At 39.8% G+C, this 22746-nt stretch overlaps 2 protein-coding genes and 1 pseudogene across 5 annotated transcripts in view; 1 reads left to right on the forward strand and 2 right to left on the reverse strand.

The window, feature by feature from the left end:
- LOC149501415 (zinc metalloproteinase nas-4-like) lies at positions 1-2759 on the reverse strand. Its single transcript, XM_089733086.1, has 6 exons — positions 2638-2759; positions 2247-2456; positions 1867-1976; positions 1312-1522; positions 871-1007; positions 1-182 (listed from the first exon to the last, which is right to left on the reverse strand). Exons 1-6 carry the CDS (start codon positions 2753-2755, stop codon positions 102-104), a joined length of 867 nt encoding a protein of 288 aa, XP_089589212.1. The 5' UTR covers positions 2756-2759; the 3' UTR covers positions 1-101.
- Positions 2760-7380: 4621 nt separating this feature from the next.
- LOC149501416 (uncharacterized) lies at positions 7381-8662 on the forward strand (annotated as a pseudogene).
- A 7452-nt stretch (positions 8663-16114) lies between these two features.
- Hr39 (nuclear hormone receptor FTZ-F1 beta) overlaps positions 16115-22746 on the reverse strand; it is an 80272-nt gene continuing 73640 nt past the window's right edge. For all 4 annotated transcript variants that reach the window (XM_028177609.2, XM_089733474.1, XM_028177607.2 and 1 more), the window contains exons 14-17: positions 22559-22695; positions 21772-21887; positions 21264-21418; positions 16115-20302 (exon numbers count right to left, since the gene is read on the reverse strand). In XM_028177609.2, the coding sequence (XP_028033410.2) occupies positions 20195-20302; positions 21264-21418; positions 21772-21887; positions 22559-22695 (516 nt within the window). In that variant the 3' untranslated portion in view covers positions 16115-20194. The remainder of the gene's footprint in view (positions 20303-21263; positions 21419-21771; positions 21888-22558; positions 22696-22746) is intronic.

A 22746-nucleotide genomic window follows, 5' to 3' on the forward strand; every position in this document is an offset into this window, starting at 1 on the left:
TATTTTAAAGACCTTTATTTTTATATATTAATTCCATTCAATTAAAAGCGCGATATAGTCGTTATGGTGTACTTCTTGAAGTAATCCTGATTAGTTCTTCATCAGCACTCGTAATGTCTGTCGACTCTCTTCCAATCGAAATTAGTGACGACTTCCAACTGTCCCATGACACCAGGATGATCCTGTAACCATAAATTAATGTACAATAAATGTCTCGGGAATCGCTTGAATCCTCTAAATCTGCGGAGGGACTTCGGTGCTCTCCGCTTTTTGTACCTTATGTTCCACGGGAAGTGCTCTGAGGAATTGTTCGAGATGATTCCTCCGGTTTTTTTTACCATCACACTTCCGCTGTGCTCATCGACGGTGCGTTTCCAGGAATCTTTATTGCCACGAGCCCTTCGGCTCCGGAATGAACTCCCGTTCACAGTGTTTTCTTCAAAGAGACTTGCGGAGAGTATTTAGCGGTAGACAGCAACTTAGCTGTGTCCCTGGCATTGCTGACGTCCACGAGTGACGTTAGCCAATCACCATCAGATGGACCGCACGCTCGTCTGCCTACATAAGCAAAAAAGGCCACTAGGTTTTAAGTGGAGCTTATAAATATCACAATATGAATACCGATACCCGCTTTGAGACTCGAGACTTCACTTGTGTAGTAAAACCTCCATGCACTACAGAACTGAGAGTTAGAACTTATGTTTCAAGGGGGATGGCGGCGTTTACTTCGTTGATGTCTATGGGTTCCAGTGACCACTTAACACCAGGCGGGCCATGAGCTCGCACACCCGTCTCGAGTGCCACCATTCTGTCTATTGCTGCGAAGAAGTGCAGGCCCTAGCAATAATTAAAAGTTACAACATGACGTACACGCAATGCAGTTATAGTTGGTCTTCCGTTGGTAGAGAATGCGTGCGAGGTGTAATGCATACAGCTCGTATACTCATACGGTAAACCTAGGTTGCTGACTAGACTCGGGCCGAATCTGTCGAAATTATGTTCCATTCCTGCAAAACGATAAAAAAATAGTTTTTTATTTTCCTTTAGTTTTAAAAGTAGCACTTATAATAGGCCCCAAGAAAAAGCGTGGTATTTCCCCTAACATCAAAATGACAAATATTTACGCTTTTCTTAGTAGGTATATATTCTTTCGATTAATTGCCAAATTCGTTTGTCGTCTTGGAATAACTACATCGAAATTACGATTGAAATTGTGAAACATAAAAACGAAATTAACACTTTTAAATTTTAAATAGGGGGCATTTTAATACACTCACCTTAATACTTTTAGTAGTCTTTTAGTGTACATACCTCGGAAAATGTTCTCCCAGTGTATCCTGACATAGTCGTCTCTATTGTAAGTCGATTGCATATGAAAGAAACCGATAATATGAAGCCACTCGTGGATGATGACCACGGGATGGAAGCACCCATGGCCGGGCGTGTCGAGGGCGATGTTCATTGTGTGAACGCCACGTGTAGACCAGTAGCCCACGTTAGCGTAGCAGCCGTCGGGAGCTCCCTACAAAAAGCATATTGACATTCTTACAATGGAAACGAAAATTTAACAATTCAATATACGAATCAAAATACCAATAATCAAAGCTAGTGTAACAAGCTTAGAGTCAGTCAAGTCAGGAAAATTTTATAAATAAAACTACATCCCATTTTCGTTGAACAATACTCGGGAAATTGCACCATTTTGGTGATTAGGTCCCTAACGACAGAATTTAAGTTAACCACGCATCGCATATTTGCAAAATCCCTCGTTATATGTTAAATATTTAGCATCAAAAGTTATGTTACTCAAAATGTGAGACTGATACTTTCGTATTCATTCAGCAATCTATTGAGTTACTAGCTTAGTCTAACTAAGACATAGTTTTTTTCTCCGGGATGTCTTGTTCTGAATCTGATGCAAGTGTTGCGTTCAATCTCCTTGATAGTGTTCCAAATTGCGAGTCTTTGTGCCGAGTCTGAAAATGTACAAAAAAAAGTCGGCGTATAATAGTTATTATCTGTCTTAAACAAGACAAAATCTAAGACAAAAGTCTGACTGTTGTTTTTATTCATCTAAGACTTCTACCTAATGTCTCAGGAAAATCGGCGGCATTCAGGCTGTGAAATTTATCAGCTCTGATAGCCGCTTGACATTGAGTGGACTGTGAGTTCATTTACCTATGGAATTACCTGACAAAAAAGTAGCAGATAAGCCAAGAAAAGTAAACACCATTCGTAAAACTTACCGAACTCGGAGCTCAACTCGTAAACGACGGTATTCTGCGGCCACTTGGTGTTGGGCCAGACGTATGCGTTCCTTCCTTGTGCGTACTGCGCTACCATCGCTTCAATCTGTTCGTCGTCCAGTAAAATATCTCCCTGGTACTTGCCACTATTCTCCCACACGCTGGAATTTGGACTCAAACGTCCACGTGTCGAAAGCTTAAGACCATCGTCTAGAATGAAAAAAAAAAGGTGCGTTAGACCGTATTTATGATGAATTGCGCCAGTGCCATAATTATTAGAAAATTTTAAGTAAATATATTAAAAAATTTATATAAAATAAAATAAAAATTAAATATATTGTTAAATATATTTAATTTTCTTTTTATTATGTTAAATAGTTATTATAAAAACCTGTTCTGGTATTCTCTAAGTACTCTCTGAATTTTTCAATATCCTGCCGAGAGCGGGACACCGAAGGTCCGCCCAACACACCGACAACCAACACTGCACAAAACAATACTCTCAACATTTTATTACGTTGTAAAACTAAATAGCATAGCTTTTTATACTGAATATGTACGCAAAATATACATTGATTAAATCAGATTACATTAATTTATTAATTAGTCAGTAAAATTAATTTGTCGCCAATGTTATTTGAGATTAGAATAGTCTTTAAGTAGGATAAAAATTGATAAAATATGATGATATTGAAATTGATAGATGACCTAATAGGTATACGACAAAAGCATTAAAACTTTAAATTGCATTTCAAAAAACATCTGTACTTGTTGTAAAACCTGATTCTGCCCCAACATTAAATTATTTCAAATCCAATTATTTGGCTCTGAATAAAGATTTAGAGCAGGTTGGTAAAACCAACTTACCTAAAAAAATTATACTCAGTGGATACAATGGTTGACCATTTTTATGACACGATCAGACCATTAATCAATCAACTTTTTTTTTGCTTAGATGGTTAGCCGAGCTCACAGCCCACCTGCTTAACGGCAGAAATAGGCGGGGTGGCGGTACCTACCCGTTAGGACTCACAAGAGGTCCTACCACCAGTAAATAACATACTCCACTTCGCTTCCAACAAAACGAGAATTATCCAGTATGGTTTAATAGTTCCTTACCTAATAAAAGCTCTTAAACATAAACATAAATTTCACTCCAGATACAAAAATGTAATGATAACTGAATGCTACTCCAATTGAAAACAGAATGCCCCAGTCATTTTAAAAACTGTTCAAAATATTTTGAACTAAAAAAACATAAAACAGCTTATAGTCGCTCTGCATGGTCCCATCAAGGGTCAAGGATCTCATCTTGGTCCTTTCTTCTTCCTTGTCTACATCGATGACATTAAACATGTCATCCAATCTAAATTTAAATTATAATAACATGCTGATGACTTAAAAGCTTACCGAGCTATTGAAGACCATTTGGATATAATGGATCTTTAGTCAGGTATTAATACGATTAAAAAATGGCAGAATTGCATGAACCTAAATTTTGCTAAAGTGAAATTTTATCAAATTTACAAGGAGAAAGTTCCGTTTCTGGCCACATACTTTATAAATAACACCCCCCTAAAAGAAGTCCCTACTGTTCGAGACTTGGGTATCATCCTGGATAGCTCATCATCTACTTCTTCAAGCACACAACCCGAAGACCAAATATTCGTATCGGTGGAGGAAAATAACTCTCCGGTCTCAGCTAATTAACCTATACCGTCTACTTTGCAACCCAAAATGGTCGAGCACCAAACCGAAGGTTCTTCAAACGAAGGGTAAGATTATTTCTCACTCTTTTCTTGACATTAATTGTGAATCTGAGTAACAGTAAGGAGAACTGTTATTGGCCATGGTCTTTGACTGACCAATATTATAAACTGCGAAATAAGATTGTACAATCGGTTTTCCCGGTTTCCCTCCTGCACTCTTTTTAGAGCCCCTGTGGACCACGGCGTACGAGATCGCGCAGCACCATAGTACAATTCACTTTTCAGAGCCCCTGTGGTCCACGGAGTTCGAGACCGCTCAACACCAAAGCATCACTCCTGTCTATGAGAAATCAAATCATGCATGTATGCGTGGAGTATTTGCATTGACAAAAACGATTAAACGTGTGAATAAACACGTAACGTTACAAGCACTTCAACATCTTCATTCACTTTCCTATGTTCAGCAACTTTTATTTATTTTTCCACACTTTCCTCGATATGTAAACTTTATAGTCTTATGTTTGACATTGACAAAGGCAGAGATAAAGTTCGCCAATTTCAAAGTTTCAAAGAGACTTTGTTTCAACCCTAGACATCAAACTTCTCTTGATCTTAAGTTTAATGTTCCTTATGAAGTTCATCGGATCCTTGTAAGCGACCGCTACCTCGTGAGCAAGGCAATGGGACTTCTTGGGCAACCTCATAAGGTCGGTTGAGATTGACAACAACGTACTCAACAACCTGGAGGAACCACACAGTGTGGCCGTGCCGCCTGTAGATGATCGGCAAACAGCCTTTCAACGTTGGGGCTGCCTGGCAACTAAAAACCGTGTCAGAACCGTTGCTGTCCGAAGACGTGCAACAGTAAAATAATAACGGTGGGAGCTTTCCAAATTGGTTCTTACTTATTACAAGATTTATAGTTGGTTACACCTAAAAGTTGCTATTGACGTGTGAAACCTTCCCACTAAGTATCACAGTGTACAAAGCGCCTGACTACAACAAAATGTCCACAGTATAAAAACGACACAAAGCTAGTATGTAGTATCTTTTTCAACATAAAAAGGCACACAGGCCAATCCCAGAGGGAGTCATTCCATTGTTTCAGACAAGCTTCAAGAATTCTCCGATGAGTCAGCATACACATGGCTGGTGCAGAGCGCGTAGAATGGCTGTATCGGCGCCACCCTGCTATTTAGTTAACTAATATGGTTAAAGTTATCTGTTTGCTCAATGTTAAAACTGTTGGATGACTTATAAATTCATCGGTTAAGACGGTGTGGCGGGTAGCCATCATACAACGCAAGATAATTGACAGATGCCTGAATCTCGCTTACGACATTTTCAAGATAAAGCGCATATATACAAGTTCCGAACAACAACATCCGAGACCGTCGGTCTACCGAGCAATATCATCCGCTCGGTGGAAGATCTTCCTTTCGTCGTATATCCCCAAACTGGTGACCTACGACGAGATATGAACACGCAACCTTCTGATTCATCATCAGCGCATCAAGAACTTCGGCTACCACAATCCCCGCATTCTCGCAGATAAAAACACGCCATTGACAGTCGTCCCACAGCAAGCCAGCATCGCAGCCTCAACAGGACCATCGCAGCCGACTCACCGCGCTTCCTGGTCCTACGGCACGCAACTTCACTGCCTCATCACGCCGCTACAGTTCATCGCAGCCCACGACCGGATCATCAACGCTTGGGGTCACACATCTCCGGCGTGGCAGCTCTGCATCACATGGACTACGCACGACACGCACGCAACATTCAAGCTCAGTCTCGACTCACCGCAGACTTCGAGCAGCACTGGCGACAATCACGCAGCATTCAGCTCAGTTTCGACTCACTGCAAACTTCGAGCAGCACTGGCCCTTGCAAGCTAATCTCAGCACGGACAACGCTAACTAAAAAATGACACGACCTCCAGTCTCGGAGGGGAGTGATGTGGCGGGTAGCCATCATACAACGCAAGATAATTGACAGATGCCTGAATCTCGCTTACGACATTTTCAAGATAAAGCGCATATATACAAGTTCCGAACAACAACATTCGGACCGTCGGTCTACCGAGCAATGTCACCCGCTCGGTGGAAGATCTTCCCTTTGTCGTATATATCTCCATAAACTCGTCGGGGTCACCAGTATGGAGATATATACGACAAAGGGAAGATCTTCCACCGAGCGGGTGACATTGCTCGGTAGACCGACGGTCCGAATGTTGTTGTTCGGAACTTGTATATATGCGCTTTATCTTGAAAATGTCGTAAGCGAGATTCAGGCATCTGTCAATTATCTTGCGTTGTATGATGGCTACCCGCCACAACGGTATTCAGGAAAATTAATGAAAAAACTACCCCACTGTTCTACTATAAATACGAGCTACTTTTGCCGTCGTTGAGTTCGTATTGTAGCTTCAGGTCGCTGAGCGGAAGCGGCATGTGATTCAATTTTTTCTCTTTCCTTTTTTCTTTTGTTGTCCCCGAAAGTCAGCCGTAAAGGCAGCTGCACGAAAAAGCCACTCCTTCTAAATTGTTTGTTCGCCCCACCAGAGGCAAACGTTAACCAACAAAAACATGTAAATCACAATAAGAATTAAAGTTTTTATATCATTATGACATTACTGGTTGTCCGGAGGTATTTTCCTTTTCACAAGGACAGGGGGGCAAGCAAGGGCTCAGCCAGGAGGGGTGGGATTTGCTAACAACTACCCGAGCGCCTTTAAGGAGACCTAACAACTTAAGAGTAGCTGCTTTGCGAATGAATCTACTACCGCATCGGAATCGCCACCCGCTGAGAAGACCCGGCGAGAAACTCAGCGGGCTGATGTTTAAGTTAGATTGCACGTCGAACTCGGCAAAGAGTGCGGCAAAGAGTGCGGTTACCAGAATTAAAGTTATTCAACAATAGCCAACCATGTTTGAATGATCTGGTATCAGGGCAACACGGCCATTCTGATACGCGATGCGTGCTCTGCATCGCTCCAGGATCTGTTCGTTATTACCATATTGTTGCAAGTCTTCGGATAGTAACGGTTGTGACGTGGTAGTCCGTTGTCAGTAGGTTGCTCTAACAATGGAAGGCCCGGCTCACTGATCATTTTCACCTGCGTTATCTTCTGTGACTTTCAAAAGCTTAAACTCTAACTCTGATTCTATGACTTTCCAGTGCTGTGTGCCACACTAGAGTTTCCAAGATCTTTATCATAGCCAGTCCATTTTTAAAAGTTGCCATCATTTGCTTCACATGTTTTGTCTGCTAGCTCTACTTATACTTAGTAGTTTTTTATTCTCCTGTGTCACTCCAACTGTTTGCTTCGATGCTTTGCTTGCTTTCTATGCATACGAATCTTGTCAAAATAATAGGTTTCGTTAATTTTGTGAAAAGTCTTAGCCCGGGTGTTTAAGAGCTTTATGGAAGGTCAGGCTCCACTGGAAAGACCTATCCAAGTTTTACCTTAAAACGTCAACAGTTAAAGGGCTGTATTTCTGCTTCGGTAATGTACAAGTTTTTTTTTTTCTTTGCTCCGCGGCCTGTACCTCCTACTAGGTCCCCGCGCCTAGGGGGCGCGCGGGGTATGTGGGACTGGTCCGCGACTGCGAAACCGCGGGCCCAAGGATGTTTTCAGGGCCCTACCCACTAAACGACTCCCCTGCACTCTTCGCCCAAGCGTCCGATCCCCTCCGAGGTCAGAACCCGGATGAGGTAAGGGGGTTACCACGGTCAACACTACAACCAGACTGCGCAGCTCACCCCAAGGACGCCCGGCCGACGGAGTCTTCGAGGCAAATCGAAGGCTCTGAAACTTCGGCCGTCTCGGTACGGCAGCCCGTCAGGCCGCCCAGACAGTGCCGCTGGTGTCCCGGAATACCCCGCTGGACCAGAACCAGCCGGCCGGGTCGGGACGCGATACACCGCCAACCGGTTGCTCTATTAATGATACTCCTTGGCGGCTCGTCAGAGTGCTTGTAGCGCGCCGCGCAGCCTCTACCCCCTCAGGTCGCCCCTTGACCTTCACCGAGGGGGAAGCCACCATCTACTGGGGCCGGGACGTACAGGAGTAATCCCTCCTCCGGCCCCCGGCTCGACGGTTACGGATCGGTGCGGAAAGGGAAGAGCTCTCCCTCTTTCGTTCCGCCGCCTCCTTCTGCGATAAGGTGGGGACTCGCAGAAGTCGAGCATCGCCTTACAGGACTCGTCGCTGCTGAGCATCGTAGCCACGACGCGCGGCAGCGAGAGGTCCTCTCCTATGACCGGAACGAGGGCGGCGCGCTGCTTGTCGAATCCAGAGCAACGCGCCAATGTGTGTTCCGCTCTATCATTCTCGCGGTCTGCGCAATGGTGGCACTGCGCCGTCGGTTCCCTTCCCGCTATTTTATGAAGATACCGGCCGAAACATACGTCGCCGGTAAACATTTGGGTAAGCCGGAAGATGAGACGTCCGCGGCCGCGGCCCACCCAGTCCGCGAGAACCGGGCGGACCGCCTCGACGGTACGGAGGCCGGCCGACGGGTCCGCCAAGCGGCGAGACAACGCCTCCAGCATGGACCGCCGACATTGGAGCCTCCGCGCTCTAACTACACCTTCGCCAGGGCGCCCTTCCCTCCTAGAGTGAAGGTCGCTACGCCACCTGTAGTCGGCAGCGAGCGCCTCCGCCTCCAGGTCCCAGGGTGGCGCCCCGGCGAGCATGTATAGGCGGAGCGCCACCTCTTCGGGACCCCCGACGTTAGGAAGAAGCCGGCTCAAGGAGTCGGCCCTCGCCATCAGCCGAGGGCCCAATTTCTCAAAGTGAGCGTAAAAGCTCCACCGACCATCCAGTTCGAGGCCGAGGTACCTTAGACCGGTCACCCCAACACCGACGCGAACGCCTCCGATCACGAGGTGGGCACCCGCAGGCGGCGCTTGTCCCGGCCCGTGAAACAACAGGGCCTGGGTTTTGTCGAGCGCCACCTCGAGCCCCAACCGTCGGATCGTAGTGACGACGTGTGCCACGCCTGCGCAAGCCAGACGGGCAGACTCGCGGTAGTCCCTCCCCGGAGCTACGACCAAAGTATCATCAACGTAACAGATTACGCTTAGCCCGGGGAGGAGACCCCGTAGGACGCCCCGCAATACCCGTTACGGCTTCGTCGGAGAGGGCACGCACGTGCAAAATCGCGTCGATTGTTGAGCGGCCCTCCAGCCGTATTGCTCCGCCGAAAAATGTGCATGCTTAACGTGACCATTTTTTTTTCGTGTCAAAGCGGGACGGACGCCTACGGAATGTCGTATATAAATAAATACATATATAGGGTACGTCGGGGTAAGATGTAATATTTAAGTGCAAAATAAAAAATTAGGTTTAAAAAATTAATTTAAATAATTTATTATGGTATCTTACCTCACTGACATCTTAATTCTTACACTAACTTGCCCTTAAAATAATATTTATAAATTTCGCAACAAAAAAACTACTTTTAGCTACAACAAAATTAGTTACTTTAGTATGTATTTTGTAATACAATAAGGATTAGGGATAAGTAAGTATTCGGTAAGTTTCTAATAAACACATTCACAACAGATAAATGAAAGCGGAACATTTTTGTTCTCGTTGGGGACAGCGGGACGGACAGCCTGAAAGCGGGACAATCCCGCCCAAAGCGGGACGTATGCTCACGCTATGCATGCTGCATCCGCTCGGCCTGCCTTCTGTATCATATACACAAGAGGTCCTACCACCAATGACTACTCTGAAACTACTTCGATCGAACGTATGCGCAGAGTTACATTTTTTAATAATATTATACTACATATTATGTCAAGTATATCCGGGCAATGTGCGATATTTAGCGGGTAGTGAGTCGGGGTTCGCAGAGCGATGATATCGAAAGCGAGATCATCGACTAACGCGTCGAGGCGTCTACCGTTGGGTGTTATGGTATGCGAGTTCCACCTGATGGATTTACAATTTATGTCGCCCGCCAGAATGACTAGTTTTGGTGGCCACGGGAGCTCGGGACTCCGCGGCGCGATGCTTCCGCTTTTGAACCAGGATGTAAACATTTGTTGACGGGGCGGGGGATGCGTAGACCTCCATGTCCGAGTCAGAGTCGGAGGACGCAGGTGTTTTGGAGGGCGCGGAGGTGGCGGGTGCGACGGAAGCCAAGGACGATCGATCGAGATTGGGCCCTCCGCGCTCTGACCACACTAGGGCTGGGACGCGCCACGCCCCGGGTATGAAGGTTAGCCCGCCACTGATAGTCAGCGGCGAGCGCCTCCGCCTCCAGGACCCAAGGCGGCATCCCAAGGCAAACTGTAGGTACATTAATTCAATCAGATTAAATTAGTTAATTAAATAATTAGTGAAAATGATTTGTTACCTATGCGATTTGAGATTAGAATAGCCGCTTTTGATAAATAAGGCTTGCCTTAAGTACATAAAAAAATTTAAAAAAACATGATAATATTAATAATGATAATATAAAATTAATACATGACCTATAGGTATATGACCAAAGCATTAACTGTACTTAGTCTGGCCATAAATACTGTTACAATTAAAAATAAACAAAATATTACATTTGAATTTGGAATCTGTCATTTTTATATGATAGTTTTCTCATTTTGGCGCCAATACATTGTACAATATTTTGCGATATTAAAATGGAGTCGGGTGATAAAGAAAACCGAATCGCTGTGATTGCATTACACAAAGTAGGTATGGAGCCAAATGCAATTTTTAAAACTCTCCATACGCTTGGTATTAGTAAAATGTTAGTGTAACGGGCTATTATTAGGTGCAATGAGACCTCTTCTGTTTGTGACAGAAAAAGATTTGGCCGTCCACGTTGTGTTCGTACGAAAAAGGTGGTCAAAGCAGTAAGGGAAAGAATTCGAAGAAATCCTGCCCGAAAGCAAAAGATTTTATCTCGGGAGATGAAGATAGCACCTAGAACCATGTCGCGTATTTTAAAAGATGACTTAGGTCTTGCAGCCTTTAAGAGACGTACGGGTCATTTCTTAACTGATAATTTAAAAGAGAATAGGGTGGTAAAATCGAAACAACTAGTGAAGCGGTACGCAAAGGGAGGTCATAGAAAAATTTTGTTTACGGATGAGAAATTTTTTACAATTGAGCAACATTTTAACAAACATAATGACCGTATTTATGCTCAAAGCTCTAAGGAAGCTTCCCAATTAGTGGACAGAGTGCAACGTGGGCACTATCCGACTTCAGTGATGGTTTAGTGGGGTATTAGCTATGAAGGAGTGACTGAGCCATACTTTTGTGAAAAAGGTATTGTCTAGGCGCACAAAAACTACCAAAAAAAAAGAAATCGGTCAACGAGCACTACTGCAACCGCACCGACACTTCTCTCGCAGCAACCTTACGCACAACACCTGTGTACCTGTTATATTGTCACGGCCGTTATTTCAAATATACTTTGGAAGGAAAAATAAAACATTCATTTCGTCTGTACACCACTGCTTGCCTCCTCTTCCCCGCCAACAGGTATCAAAACATCGGTACAAGTGTATCAAGATACCATTCTTGAGAAGGTAGTGAAGCCCCTTAACAACACCATGTTCAATAATCAAGAATGGTCCTTCCAGCAAGACTCGGCGCCAGGTCATAGAGCTCGGTCTACGCGGTCTTGATTGGAAACGAACGTTTCGGACTTCATCAGAGCTGAAGACTGGCCGTCGTCTAGTCCCGATCTTATTCCGCTGGATTATGATTTATGGTCAGTTTTAGAGAGTATGGCTTGCTCTAAACGCCATGATAATTTGGAGTCCCTAAAACAATCCGTACGATTTGCAGTGAAATTTTTCCCATTTTTTTTTTTTTTTTTTTTATTGCCTAGATATGTGGACGATCTCACAGCCCACCTGGTGTTAAGTGGTTACTGGAACCCATAGACATCTACAACGTAAATGCGCCACACACCTCGAGATATAAGTTCTAAGGTCTCAGTATAGTTACAACGGCTACCCCACCCTTCAAACCGAAACGCATTACTGCTTCACGGCAGAAATAAGCGGGGTGGTGGTACCTACCCGTGCGGACTCACAAGAGGTCCTACCACCAGTAATTACGCAAATAATAATTTCGCGGGTTTGATTTTTATTACACGATGTTATTCCTTCACCGCGGAAGTCAATCATGAACAATCGTTAAGTACGTATTTAATTAGAAAAATTGGTACCCGCCTGCGAGATTCGAACACCGGTGCATCGCTAGATACGAATGCACCGGACGTCTTATCCTTTAGGCCACGACGACTTCAAAATGATGGAAAGAGTGCTTCTATTGATAACTGGCCTCAACGTTTAAAGGACTGCATTGCAGCCAATGGAGACCACTTCGAATAAGCTTTTTATACTTTAAATTGTTTTATATTTATGTATTAAACTGTAAAAGTAATAAATGTTATTTGCAATAGAATTATTTTTATTTTTAATTGTAACAGTATTTATGGCCAGACTAAGTATAACCATGATTATGAAAATTTGTGGGTTAAACCACTTTTACGCTGAGCGCCTCATATAGCCTGCGTATCTATGCTATTGATGTACTTGTGCCCTTTAATAAAAATACCTACTTATTAATAATATATGACGAATTTCTTCTATCGAATGCTAATATTGCCTATAAAGTTCTTTATCAAAATTTCATAAATCTGCTTGCATTAAACAGAAAATTATTTTCTTCCTTTGCAAATATCATTTACGAGTATAAAGACCATTATTCATTTTCAACGTTCCACGTTTCCATGTAAGCGAACACTCCACACATTTCCCAATTAAAACAAAAAAAAAATATTATCTATACTTCTATACTAATATTATAAAAAGAAAAAAATTGTTTGTTTGTATTGAATAGGCTCCGAAGCTACTGAACCAATTTGAAAAATTCTTTCACTGTTTGGAAGCTACACTATTCCCGAGTGACATAGGCTTCTTTTTTTAAAAAAAATTAGGGATATTTACTAAAACTCCAATAATGTAACCCAAAGTGTAAAAAAATTACCTAAAATATTTTTTACATCGTGTGCGCTGCGAAAACTATTGATGATAGAATAAAATAATGTACTACGGCTTTATAGAAAACATTATTAATTACATAAAGTGTCGCCACAGCATATTTCTAACTATTGCAGTTATGCCGCAATAAGTGTTCTTTTATTTAAAAAATAAAACAACTTCAATTATCTAAATTTTTGTTAAAGACCCAAGCGGAGCCGGTGCGGGCCGCTAGTATAATATAATTCTAAACTTAAAAGGCTTAAATACAAAACATTATTCAACATAAAAATCAGCTGAACGTTATTCATTCCTTATTTATTCTTTTTCTCCAGAATTTATCGTACTTAAAATGTTTTATAATAACAATTATTGCAACAAAAGTATTGTATTGTTGCTCATAGCAACATCCCTATAATATAGCCCCCGACACCTAAAGAGCTAGCTAGATTCTGGAGCAATACCTATTTCGGCTCCAGGATCTTGAATACTGACTATAGGTTAGATTAAATTACTACTGCGAAGGCACAATGCATGCGGGCTAAAATAAGAAGAAAGTTCTCCCCGCGTACTGCGTGACAGCAGTATCTTAAGCCTTGTTCGGACTAGGCGAGTATTATAGTCGAGTACCGAGTAATTTAGTGGCTAAACTACTCGTTACTGCACAGAAATCGTTCGCATTACGGTCCAGTAGAGTACACAAGTAAGTGGTGTTTTGTAAGATGAACAGGCTGCAACGCAGTAGAGTGAATAAACTGATTAAGCTAATCGTAATGGCTATTTTAGAAGAGGTGGATAAGGAAATTTCTGTGATTAAGAAAAATAAGTTATAATAATAATAAGTACGAAAATGGATCGATAGAAGACTCACAGAAGATCGATAGAAGACCGATAGAAGAGATAAACTAGGAGCTACTAAATGTTTTCTGAAGGAATTAGCATTGGAAGAGATCCCAAAGAATACTTCGATAGTTTGAGAATGTCCGAAAGTTGTGTGAATTTTCTGTTAAGGAAAATACACTCTCAAATTCAGCGCAAATATACCCATTTGAGAAGTGCCACTAATGAACTCGACTAATCAAAAGGTTCGGACTTGTTTAGTCAGTGAGCCAGTGAGCAAGGACGCGTGGTGGGAGGCGCTACTCACCCGAAAAAATAGAACAAAATGGATTGACTTGACTAAATTATTTACTAACCTACTCGACTAAATTTTTGGTGTTCAGACACATTTAGCTACTAAATTACTCGGTACTCGACTAAAATACTCGCCTAGTCCGAACAAGGTTTAAGAGATACTCAGTACTTAAAAATTATGAAGATAATATTTTTAAAGAAAATACACAATTTTATGCTGGATTTAGAACTCAACAAAGATATTATTTGATGGTAGTCATGACAGATCCACATGGGTCGAGTGACGGATGGGCTTGTACTCCCATAACTTTTTGCAATTAATGATACTTTGGTATACATTTTATTCATTTATTTATTTATTTTATTGCATAGATAGGTAGTCGAAGTCATAGCTCACCTGGTGTGAAGTGTCGTCGGGTCATCGTGCCCCGTTACGGGGGCACGGGTCGGGCCTCGGGGCAATACCTTCTGCCCGGGCTTGGACTCCCTGCCTGACGAGGCAGGGGTGATGATTATGCATAGGTACTTGATGTGGTTGAGGCGATGATATCTATGTGATGAGGTGATGAGTGAGTTGTTAAGATGATCGGTGATGTGTTCGATTTGAAATGGATGACGATGATCAGTATGATTATGATTATATATTGGTGGATGGTAAATGCCGCCACCTACCTTGAGATACGAGTTCTAAGGTCTCAGTATAGTTACAACGGCTGCCCCACCCTTCAAACCGAATCGCATTACTGCTTCACGGTAGAAATAGGTAGGGCGGTAGTACCTCTGCCCATGCGGACTCACAAGAGGTCCCTACCACCAGTAATTACACAAATTATAATTTTACGGGTTTTGATTTTTATTACATGATGATTATTCCTTCAGGAAGTCAATCGTGAACATTTGTTAAGTACATATTTCATTAGATTAATTGGTACCCGCCTGCGGGATTCGAACACCGGTGCATCGCTCAACACGAAGGCACCGGACTTCTTACCCTTTAGGCCACGACGACTTCGAAGGGCATGACTAATTTTGAGCCTATATCATAAGTCTATCACTAAATTATATCGAAAATGTCCATAACCATCTGTGAGATCATCACTAAGCAGGCCCTGTGGCGGTAACCATCATAGGACACAAGATATTTGACAGACGGCTGAATCTCACTAACGACATTTTTACGCTAAGCTTACATAAGTATGTACATACAAGTTCCGAACAATAACTTTTGGACCGTGGGTGTACGGAGCTTTTTTATCGCTCGGTAGAAGAACTTCTCTTTGACATTACATCTCAAAGCCCGAAAACTCGTTTGCCTAAATAAATGGAAGACAGTAAAACTGATTTTAAGAAGATGACAAAAATGCAATTTTCGTCTCATCATACATGATGGATTCCGCTGGTTCCGTGGTTTTTTTTAAAGATGATAACGACAGCGTCGCTTGCGTTATTCTCTACATCATTATCATTGCCTTTCATAGTAATAGTAATTAAGACTCACTTTTCCAATGAATTCCATTTATAACATTTCAAGTGTACAGCGATAACAACAGAGAACTCCGCCTCGTTCGGTTGCCAAAGTCTGAATATTTTGTGTTTTTTTTTTTTCTACCTATGCTGATAGCCTTGAGAGGCTATTTCAGCTTCTCCTTGTGGTGTAGGTGAGCTCACTGGGCTCAAACCGGGAGTGTTGCTAACACTGGCTCTAGCAAGAGCCGTGCTTCGCAGAATCTACCACCGGATCGGAAACGCAACCCATTGAGTAGATCCTGCGAGAAACTCAGTGGGCTGTGTCTATGGATGGACAATAGTCACTCGTATTTATAGTAGAAAGTGGGGGTAGCTTAGTCATGAATTCTCTTAAAAACCGTCTTAAACAGTTGTTGATATACGTAACATTAAGGAAACAGTTAACTTTAACTGTTTTTAGTTTAATTAGTGATGTTGCGCCGACATACATATTCGTCATTGCGGTTGTCACTGACAAGATTATTAAATAAAAGTGTTTGTTAATAAATCAAAATCAATTTATTTTCTTGCTCTCTATATATATATATTTAAATATATATAAAATCTTTTCGTAACTCTACAAAATAGAAAATAAGAAAGAAATATCACTATAATACTTATTTTTAAAATAACAATCTATTGTTGAATACGATACTATGGACGTCATACCAAACTTTCGCTCCTTATAATTTTTAATATAAAAATTACTCGGGACCAATCAATCCTCCGTTTGCTTCAAGCACACCAATACACTTTACTGAATATTAAAAAAAATAACTATATTACTTATGCTATCTTAAATTATCAGTTCAGTAAAGTTTATGTCTATATTGCGATTGTGGAAAAAGAATACAATATAACAAAAGAAAATTTAAAGAAACCCTTTGCTTCAGAAAATAATCTTTAAAGTTATGTCTCATGTTGAAAAAAAAAATCCAAACGTCATTTTGACATTTTTTAAAAGTCTCTGAAAAATATAAGAAAATACTATTTTGAAGATTTATATAAAACATATATTTAAACTTTCTATTCTATTTCTATCGCACCATCCGCGCACATGTAGATGCCACAACATTTTCACAAAATGATTACTATATTAGTAAATTGCATGTACAAAATAAGAAAAAAAAATCACATAAAAATCTCATTGTATTAGAATTTATTATAATAATTGTATAAAATGGATATCAAATATTGTGGCACATGGTTTCTGATACATATGTATGTAATAACAACTAAACAAAACATTAGCTTACAGGTTTTACTGATACATAAAACTCTTTAAGCAATTTACTCATTTTTCTTTTTATTAAATTAAGTTGTATGTCTTGGCATAGACAAAAATGGCTGTTCTTTCTTATTAAGAAATTGAAAAAAGGCCATCAGTACAAAAAAAACCATTACCGTGCAAATATAATACGGAATTTAATAACAGTTAAAAAAATTGCTGAGCTAAAATTAAATATACCATATAATAACCATAAATTGCAGCTGACAAAATTTCACTACATTATGAATGATTAATAAGTATGATAAATAAAATTTAAAAATACATCGAACGGTTAGCATGATAGGAAAACATTATTGGTTAATTCACGTTCCATAGTTTTATATAAAGTTTGGTAGGGTAAATCAGGGTAAAAGTAAACAACACTCGATATATTTTTACCATATTTATCCTGCAAAATTAAGTAATCTAAGCTTTCTGTAGGTAATTTAAATAAAGGCTTTTGGAGATATTTGTGTAATATCTATGAAATGTCCTGTGTGTGTTAAGCTGAATTGCAATCCAAAAGGAAACCTTCATTGGCAAGAATATCAAACACTATATTTTATTCTGGAAATTTTCAGGAAAGTGCTGTTTTCTTTTCAACAAATGAAAATTGAATGAAGTGTTGTTTACAGTTCCCTTGCTACAAAAGCCGATTTTGTTTTTTTCTCAATGAGGATTGGCTATTTAATTTTATATGCAGTTTTAGGGTTGAAAATAATCTTGTAACAGCCTGTGTATCTATGCTATTGAAGTACTTGTGCCCTTTTATAAAAATACCTACTTATTACATACATAAATTGCATTACAAAAATAATATATGACGAATGTCGTCTATCGAATGCTAATATTGCCTATAAAGTTCTTTATCAAAATTTCATATTGCATTGAACAGATAAAATTATTTTCTTCCTTTGCAAATATCATTTATAAGGAATATTATAAATTTTTCACGTTATACAAACTTTTTGATTGAATATATGTCAGCCCAATTCACCTATAAGCATCCAATCCGCATATTTGTCAATCAAAACAAATAAAAATTTATTATATAATTCTAAACTTAAAAGGCTTAAATACAAAATATTATTGAACATAAAATCAAGCTGATCTTTATTCATTCCTTATTAATTCCGTTTCTCCAGAATTTATCGTACTCAAAATGTTTTAAAATAACAATTATTGCAACAAAAATATTGTATTTTTGCTCATAGCAACATCCTTATAATACTTACGGCAGTGAACTACTGGTTTTGGAAATTGACTTCCAGTTTTTTTTTAAATGCTTTTTATAACACGCGACTATATAGCATGAAGCGCAAATTTCCTTAGTGTCAAAAAACATTATAAAAACAAATAGCACAATTTTTAAGCATCCATAAAATAATAAATCTTTATGCTATTGCACAGACGATATGAAAAAAACGAGTGATCGGACGTCTGAACTAAATCAAGTCCACGCCAATAATAGTTTTTTATAAAAACTGTTCCACAACTAAAATCTTAATTTTAGGGTTTAACCCCAACACTAAGTCCTACTAAGCTGCACAATTATAAACAATTTCTACTAAATTATTAAGTATCTAAATAAAATGGCAATGATTAAAAGTTTTAATGTTTAATAATTACAATAAATACATAATATGAATTATTCGCGAACGTCATTCAGTAAAACTGTTATTCATAATATACAAAAATACTTCTATTTTAATTACAATTTAAATGCAGAAGGCAAGAGTATAATTAATAATTTTTTTCTTAGCATACACACCGCTGGGGTCGTATTAAGCTAGTTCCGATATTTATCACGACACAACGAATCAACATAATTCATTCGTTCAAACTTGTCACTTGAAATTCGTAAATATCATGCAAATGTGAAATTTAATCTATCCTGTTCTATGTTCAAGTTTGGCAATATGGCGCCAATTATTTTAAATAGAATCGTAAAAAATATATTTTATTTATATTCTTTCTCGAGACTGTGTCTGTTGTATCGGTAATTACCTGTATCATTTTATTCTTTGTGTTTATCTAATTGTTCCCTAGGCTATATATATACACGTATATTATAATAATATATTACCATAAACGCTTCAAGGCAGTGTTATTTAAGTTATTATTCCTATAATGGCTATTCGAAAGTTTAATTTCATAATTCGTTTCTCAAAAAGATACCACGAGTTTCATATCTACGTGTGGTTTTTTTATGAAGAATCTTTTATTGAATTTCAATAAACATATTTGCTAATTCGTTTAGTTTTTCGCCTTTTAATATTCCTGTTAAAGTATTTTTTCGTTGTAAAAAACAGGAATTTGTTTGGAAATTATTTACTGAGCATCGTTGAGTCACGGCGCTTTTTCATTTATCAAAATCAGACACAAAATTTTGATTATAACTCTAAATACATTTACTCAACTTGCAAGATGAATTTAGAGATATCGATACAGACAGCGAAATAAGTGCACTTAAACGAAAAGAAATTGGCACAAAATTATTTAATGTATATAGAAAAGTACGATGATGATTAGTTTTAACGCTAACCAAATATATTCGGAATGAAACACATCTGGTATTGGGATGATAGTTTTTGTTAAACGGAGCGTTGAGACCAGGGACTTAAGCAATTTGCGGTTTAAGCCGTTTAAGCTTATTGTTTTTCTTGAAATGGAAAAAGCATTATGATAAGACGCAGATAGCACACAGTGAAATGAAACAGCAGAGAATAGAAATCTAGAATTTGTGTATGTAATTTTTTAGTTAAATTACATATTAAAGTCTATCGATTATTGTCTGATTTCGAAATTGATGAATTAGCACCATTACTAACATAAAACGCGCGCGGCGATATGATTTGCAGTCTTTTTGTTTAAGGCAATTATTACATTAATGTATTTTAAACTGAGTAAGTACTTGAAGGTAAAAGACGAAAGTTATTTAGTATAATTTCTTAGGTATAATATGTCATTGTTATCGTTTATTTAATAAAACGTTGAGCAATCTCGTAGCGTAATTATCTTAAGGAGTATATTTTAGATTATTTCAGATACGAACAATATTGCTACTCTGAAATTAAAAATACACATTTTTAGCTTCAATAATGAGCTTCACCCCATAATATATATGTATATTTACAATATCGTTTTTTTTAATGCTAAAGCCAAACTCAAGTCTAAAGAATTACTTAATCTTACTTTGCTTTCCCGCTTAAAAAGCGTCACAGATAATGCACCACTTTTTTTTTCAATAAAGGCGTAATCGAACACTTTCTCTGCAAGTAGGTTATCGTTTGCCTTTTAATTCTGTTTTTTTTTTAATGGTCACCTCTCAGTAATTCCATAAGGAGGTTGAAGCTCTGTCCGTCGCCATCTTTATTCTTGTTGGCGGGATTTAACATTTCTTTACCGACTTGCATGAAGAACTGTAACAATTAAACGGATATTTTAAAAAAGGCTTTATAGGTACGGCCGAAAAAGTTTGTGCAAAGACCCTCAGACACAGCCCACTGAGTTTCTCGCTTCTCGCCGGATCTTCTCAGTGGGTCGCGTTTCAGATCTGCGCGGTAAATTTTGCGAAGCACGGCTCTTGCTAGGGTTCGTGTTAGCAACAACGGCGGATCCAGGGGGGGGGGTCATGGGGTCATGACCCCCCCCCTGAGCTTGTTCCAGGACTTAGGTGAACCACTAATTGAATCTAATGATTTTATTTATATATTTTGTCACTATTCAGATTTTATGTAACTACATACCTTCAATATTTAATTAATTTAATATTATATAATAACTTTGTATGATGGCAAGCGTTTGGGAACGAGCGCATCGAAAATTTGACTATGTGACCCCCTCCTGGCGCCAAAGCTGGATCCGCCCTTGGTTAGCAACGTCGTCAGGTTTGAGCCCCGTGAGCTCACCTACTAGTTAAAGTTACGCTGAAATAGCCTCTCAAGGCTCTCAGCTAGGTAGGAAAAAAAATGTGTAAAGATTCGGGTACCACTTAAAAAATAAAATATAAAAAAATATTAAAAAGCGCAAGACCACAGGGAATGGCGTCAATCGAAATCAAGTTTGGGTCACTGCGCTAAGGCATGGCATTAGTACTCACTTTATGATCGAGGAATACTTCAACATCCAATAAAATCAAAGAACCAGGTTAATTGTTTTTATTATAATTATCATATCCAATCTAATCCGAGCTACATTAGCACATCGAACTGTGAATATGGACATCTTATATTATAACGTACTGTAATATTTTGGTAGACAGCGGCTTGACTCTGCCCCTGGCATTGCTGAAATCCATGGGCGACGGTTACCACTAACCATCAGATGGGCCGTATGCTCGTCTGCCTACAAGGGCAATAAAAAATACTAAAAGATCGTCACCTGACATGTTCTCTGCAGTTCCGGAATCCGGAGCAAAAGCTCACCAAACTTAGCGGGTGTTCCGGGCGAATGAGTCGCTATGTAAGCTTGCAGGGCTGCCAAAGCTTTCTCTTGCGAGGCTCGAACTTTTTCGGACTCGCGTAGCTCAGGCGCGTCTGTAAGATATCGTTTGAACAATATTATAAAATTTAGTAGATAATTCGGGAGCAGTCCCCTATTTTGGCAAAATCCAATAAACACTAATTGTAAATTCAAACATAATGAATACACTTTTGCTTGTTCGAAGTATAGCAGTAGATAAAGAGGATAAAGGATTTCTTTAAAAAAAAAAAATAACCCACAGCCCTATCGTTGGTTATATCAAGGTTGTCACGTTAAATGCGGTGATTCCGCAACTCACGTGACGCGATAATTCAAATCGACAAACTGGACAAAAAAGGGCCTTAATGAATTTTCGGAACTAATTTCATCCTAGCAATATGAAAGTTTTTAACGTAAACATTCTTACCTGAAGTCAATAGAACGATGACTTTAAGAGCAACGTATTCGTATCTGTCGACGCGTAGCCTCCTCAAGTGATCAGTAAAGCTCAGCATTCGTTCTATACACGGCGTCAAACCGAGTCTGGGAGAAGAAATTGAAGTCTTAGCTAGATTCTGGCAACTTTTTTACTTGCTTGGATGGGTGGAAGAGCTCACGGACCACCTGATGTTAAGTGGTTACCAGAGCCCATAGACATCTACAACGTAAATGCCGCCACCTACCTTGAGATAATAGTTCTAAGGTCTCAGTTTTTACAGTATAACAACGGCTGCCTCACCCTTCAAACCGAAGGGCATTACTGCTTCACGGCAGAAACAGGCAGGGTGGTGGTACCTACCCGTGCGGACCCACAAGACGTCCTACCACCAGTATAAAACGTATCTAATATTGGACTGATCGGACGGGACCTCCGACATTTTCACTCACAAAGACCTTAAATCAAGTCCTTGAGCCCCTGAACCTTACTCAAAGACCTTTCGCGTGAATTTGGCGATTTCGTTGGGAGACACGACAGACTGTGTATATCTACCAGTTATACAAGGTCTAAATTTTTTGAAGTCGAAAAGAAGATAGTATTCTTCCTTCCCATATGCGAAAACAGAATTCATTTGCTGATCTAAAATCCTGGTTCTATAACTTACAATGTGATATAAAGTGTGTAAAAAGCCATCTCCATATCATGGCTTGCGGTTTCCTTAGGCCCAATATTAAGATGTTCTAAGATTAGGAGGTATTTGGTTTATTTTACGCACTTGGCACTTTGATGTAGAGTGATGCCTCTACCGCCTCCGACTCTCACTTCACCCGGGGTGCTGACACCGCGGTAGCAGCAAGAGAGCACAAGCAGCTCGCACCAACTGTTGATCAGCAGGCAGATTTGGTCGTCGATCTAAAAAATAAACGTACTCATCTTCAGTCACTTACTGATAACGAATCAAAT

This window comes from Bombyx mandarina, chromosome 15 (genome assembly GCF_030267445.1).
Source record: "Bombyx mandarina strain Sakado chromosome 15, ASM3026744v2".
Taxonomy (NCBI): Eukaryota; Metazoa; Arthropoda; class Insecta; order Lepidoptera; family Bombycidae; genus Bombyx; species Bombyx mandarina.